The 2,893-nt window shown below is 53.0% G+C and overlaps 1 protein-coding gene across 1 annotated transcript; it reads left to right on the forward strand.

Moving 5' to 3' along the window:
* Positions 1-1,113: 1,113 nt before the first annotated feature.
* Positions 1,114-2,130, forward strand: ETH_00035360 (uncharacterized protein; the record flags this gene model as incomplete). The annotated part of the gene is made up of 1 exon (XM_013378988.1): positions 1,114-2,130. One exon carries the CDS (start codon positions 1,114-1,116, stop codon positions 2,128-2,130), a length of 1,017 nt encoding a protein of 338 aa, XP_013234442.1.
* Between the last annotated feature and the right edge of the window lie 763 nt (positions 2,131-2,893).

Consider the following 2,893-nt stretch of genomic DNA (forward strand, 5'->3'; position numbering starts at 1 on the left):
TAAGAAGGGGCCCCTGGGGGCCCCCGTTGTCTCTTTTCTAAGAAGCGGCCCCGGGGGTCCCCTGGGTTTGTCTTTACTGGCTTATGCAGTGTCGTGGCGAGGGTTTAGGGTTTAGGGTTTGGGAGGCAGCTTTTATGGCTCGGCGCTGCAGGGTTTTTATTTGTCTGTTTGCTGCTGCAGCGGCTGCTGCTGCGGCCGCTGCTGCTGCGGCTGCTGCTGCTGCAGCAGCAGCAGCAGCAGCTGCTGCTGCTGTTTTATTGGGGGCAGCCCCGTGTCTTTGTCTCTTTCTGTTCCTTTTGTCTCGAAATGAATTTTTTGCTCAAGTGGATCTTTATTGTTAAATGCAACAAAAGAAAATAAATGGATAAATGAAATAAATAAATAAATAAATATATTTCAAAAAGCTCTAAATGCAAATGCAAATAGAAGTAAATAAATTGAAATTAGAAACAAATGGTCAACTAATGAGCCGAAGCTCCACTTTTGGGCTCCTGCTGCTGCTGCAGCACGGGGAGCTGCTGCTGCAGCAGCAGACACGAACGAAAGAAGAAAAGGGCCTTTCCGGCCTGCTGCTGCTGCTGCAGCAGCAGCAGATGATGCTGCTGCTAATGCGGAGACGGGCAACTCGCGCTGCTGCTGCGGCTGCGCCTGCTGTGAAAACAAGCAGCTCGCGCTGCTGCTGCCGCTGCTGCTGCTGCTGCTGTGGCTGTTACTGCGGCGATGCTGCAGCTGCTGCAGTACCTGCTGCTGCTGAGCTTTAAAAAGGCTAGCGATGATGGCGGCGTTTTGCCTCTGCTGCAGCAGCAGCAGTTGCTGTTGCTGCTTAAAGCAGTTGCTGCAGCAGGAGTTGCTGCTGCTGGTGCTGCTGCTGTACTAAATTGTCTTTTTGTCGGCTTCTTGTGGCTGCAGCGCCGACTTGCTGCTGCTGCTGGTGGTGGCAGCTCTGTACAGAGCTAGTGCAAGCAGGAGCAGCAGCAGCAGCAGCAGCGCCGCAGCAGCGAGCAGCAGCAAGTTGTGGCAGCAAACCCTAACCCGCATGCGCTCAGCAGCAAGAATAGAATCAGAGAAATAATAAAGAGCATTTAGAGTTGCTGTTACTTCGTTGCGTTCCAAATGCGTCAGAGAGGCATCTTCCGTCACCGCCTGCAACAGCAGCAGCAGCAGCAGCAGCAGCAAGCAGTTAGTTACGCAGAGGCTGCAGCAGCGGCAGCAGCAAGTAATTACGCAAAGGCTGCTGCAGCAGCAGCAGCGGCAAGTAGCTACACAAAGGCTGCAGAGACGCAGGACGCAGCGGCAGCTGATGCTGCTTGCTTCATGCAAGTGGATCAAGCAAGCAGCAGCAGCAGCAGCAGCAACAGCAGCAGCAACAGCGGCACGACCAGCAGCATCCCCACCACAACCACCACTACTAGAAGCAGGAGCAGAAGCAGCAAAAGCAGCAAAAGCACCAAAAGCAGCAGCAACAAACACAGTAGCAGCAAAAGCAGTTGCAACATCAGCAAAAGCAGCAGCAGCACAATCAGCAACAACAACAGCATCATCACCATCATCAGCAGCACATCATCATCATCAGCAGTAGCACAATCAGCAGCAGCATTGTCAGCAGCAGCAGCACAATCCTCATCAGCAGCAGCAGCACAATCAGCAGCAGCAGCAGCACAATCAGCAGCAGCGGCAGCACAACCAGCAGCAGCAGCAGCACAATCAGCAGCAGCAGTAGCAACAGCAGCAAACCTTGGCAGAAGTCTGAGTGCAGTGAGTTTGATGGTACAGTGGAGAAGACACTTTTCTTCAGCAGCAACAGCAGCACAGTCAGCAGCAACAGCACAATCAACAGAAGCAGCAGCAGCAGCAAACCTTGGCAGCAAGTCTGAGTGCAGTGAGTTTGATGGGCTGTGGAGAAGATACTTTTCCTCAGCAGCAACAGCATCACAATCAGCAGCAGCAGCAGCAGCAGCAGCAGCAGCAGCAGCAAACCTTGGCAGCAAGTCTGAGTGCAGTGAGTTTGATGGTGCCGTGGAGAAGACACTTTTCGCAGGAGACGCAGCGCAGCAAAGACTCAATGCCTTCCGCACTTTCCAAAAACGCCAAATCGCTGCAGCAGCAGCAGCAGCAGCAAATAACAAGTAAACATTTAAATAATTAAATAATTAAACAATTAAATAACAATGAATAAATGAGGAATAAATAGATAACGGTTATTTGTCGGAGGGTGGGACGGGTGCTGCATGCTGGCTACCGAGGGTGGGCAAGCAGCAGCAGCAGCAACAGCAGCAGCAGCAGCAGGACAAGAGTGAACAGCAGCTGCAACAGTAGACGAAGCAGCAAGTTATTGTAGCAGGACTAACACAAGCAGCAGCAGCAGACGCCGCAACAACCAGAACACGAGCAGTAGCAGAAAATACAGCAGCAACAACCAGAACACAAGCAGTAGGAGAAAATACAGCAGCAGCAAAAGTAGCAGCAGCAAACACAGCAGCAGCAAAATCAGCAGCAGCAGCAGCAACGGACCTGTCTCGTTTGAACAGCGGCTGCTGGTATTTGCTGCTGCATGCAGAAAGCTGCGAAGCTGTTGCATTTAATATCTGCAGCAGCTCCGCGCGGGCTGGCAGGTCATCCGAGCTGTTGCCTGCAGCAGCAGCAGCAGCAGCAGCAGCAGCAGCAGCAGCAGCAATGTTGTGTGCCGAAGGGACCGAGATAAATGCTGCGAGCTTTCGAAGCAGCAGCAGCTGATGCTGCCTGTGAGGGGTCAGCAGCAGAAGCTGCATCACCGCCACAGCAGCAAACGTCAGCAACAGCAGCAGCAGCAGCAGCAGCAGCAGATCATCCAACTAGCCCACGAGCAGCAGCAGCAGCACGACCGCAGCAAAAAAGCAGCAGCAGCAGCCCCACA

The sequence above is a fragment of the Eimeria tenella genome, genomic scaffold, assembly GCF_000499545.2.
Source record: "Eimeria tenella Houghton genomic scaffold, Eth_scaff1267, whole genome shotgun sequence".
In the NCBI taxonomy this organism is placed as follows: domain Eukaryota; phylum Apicomplexa; class Conoidasida; order Eucoccidiorida; family Eimeriidae; genus Eimeria; species Eimeria tenella.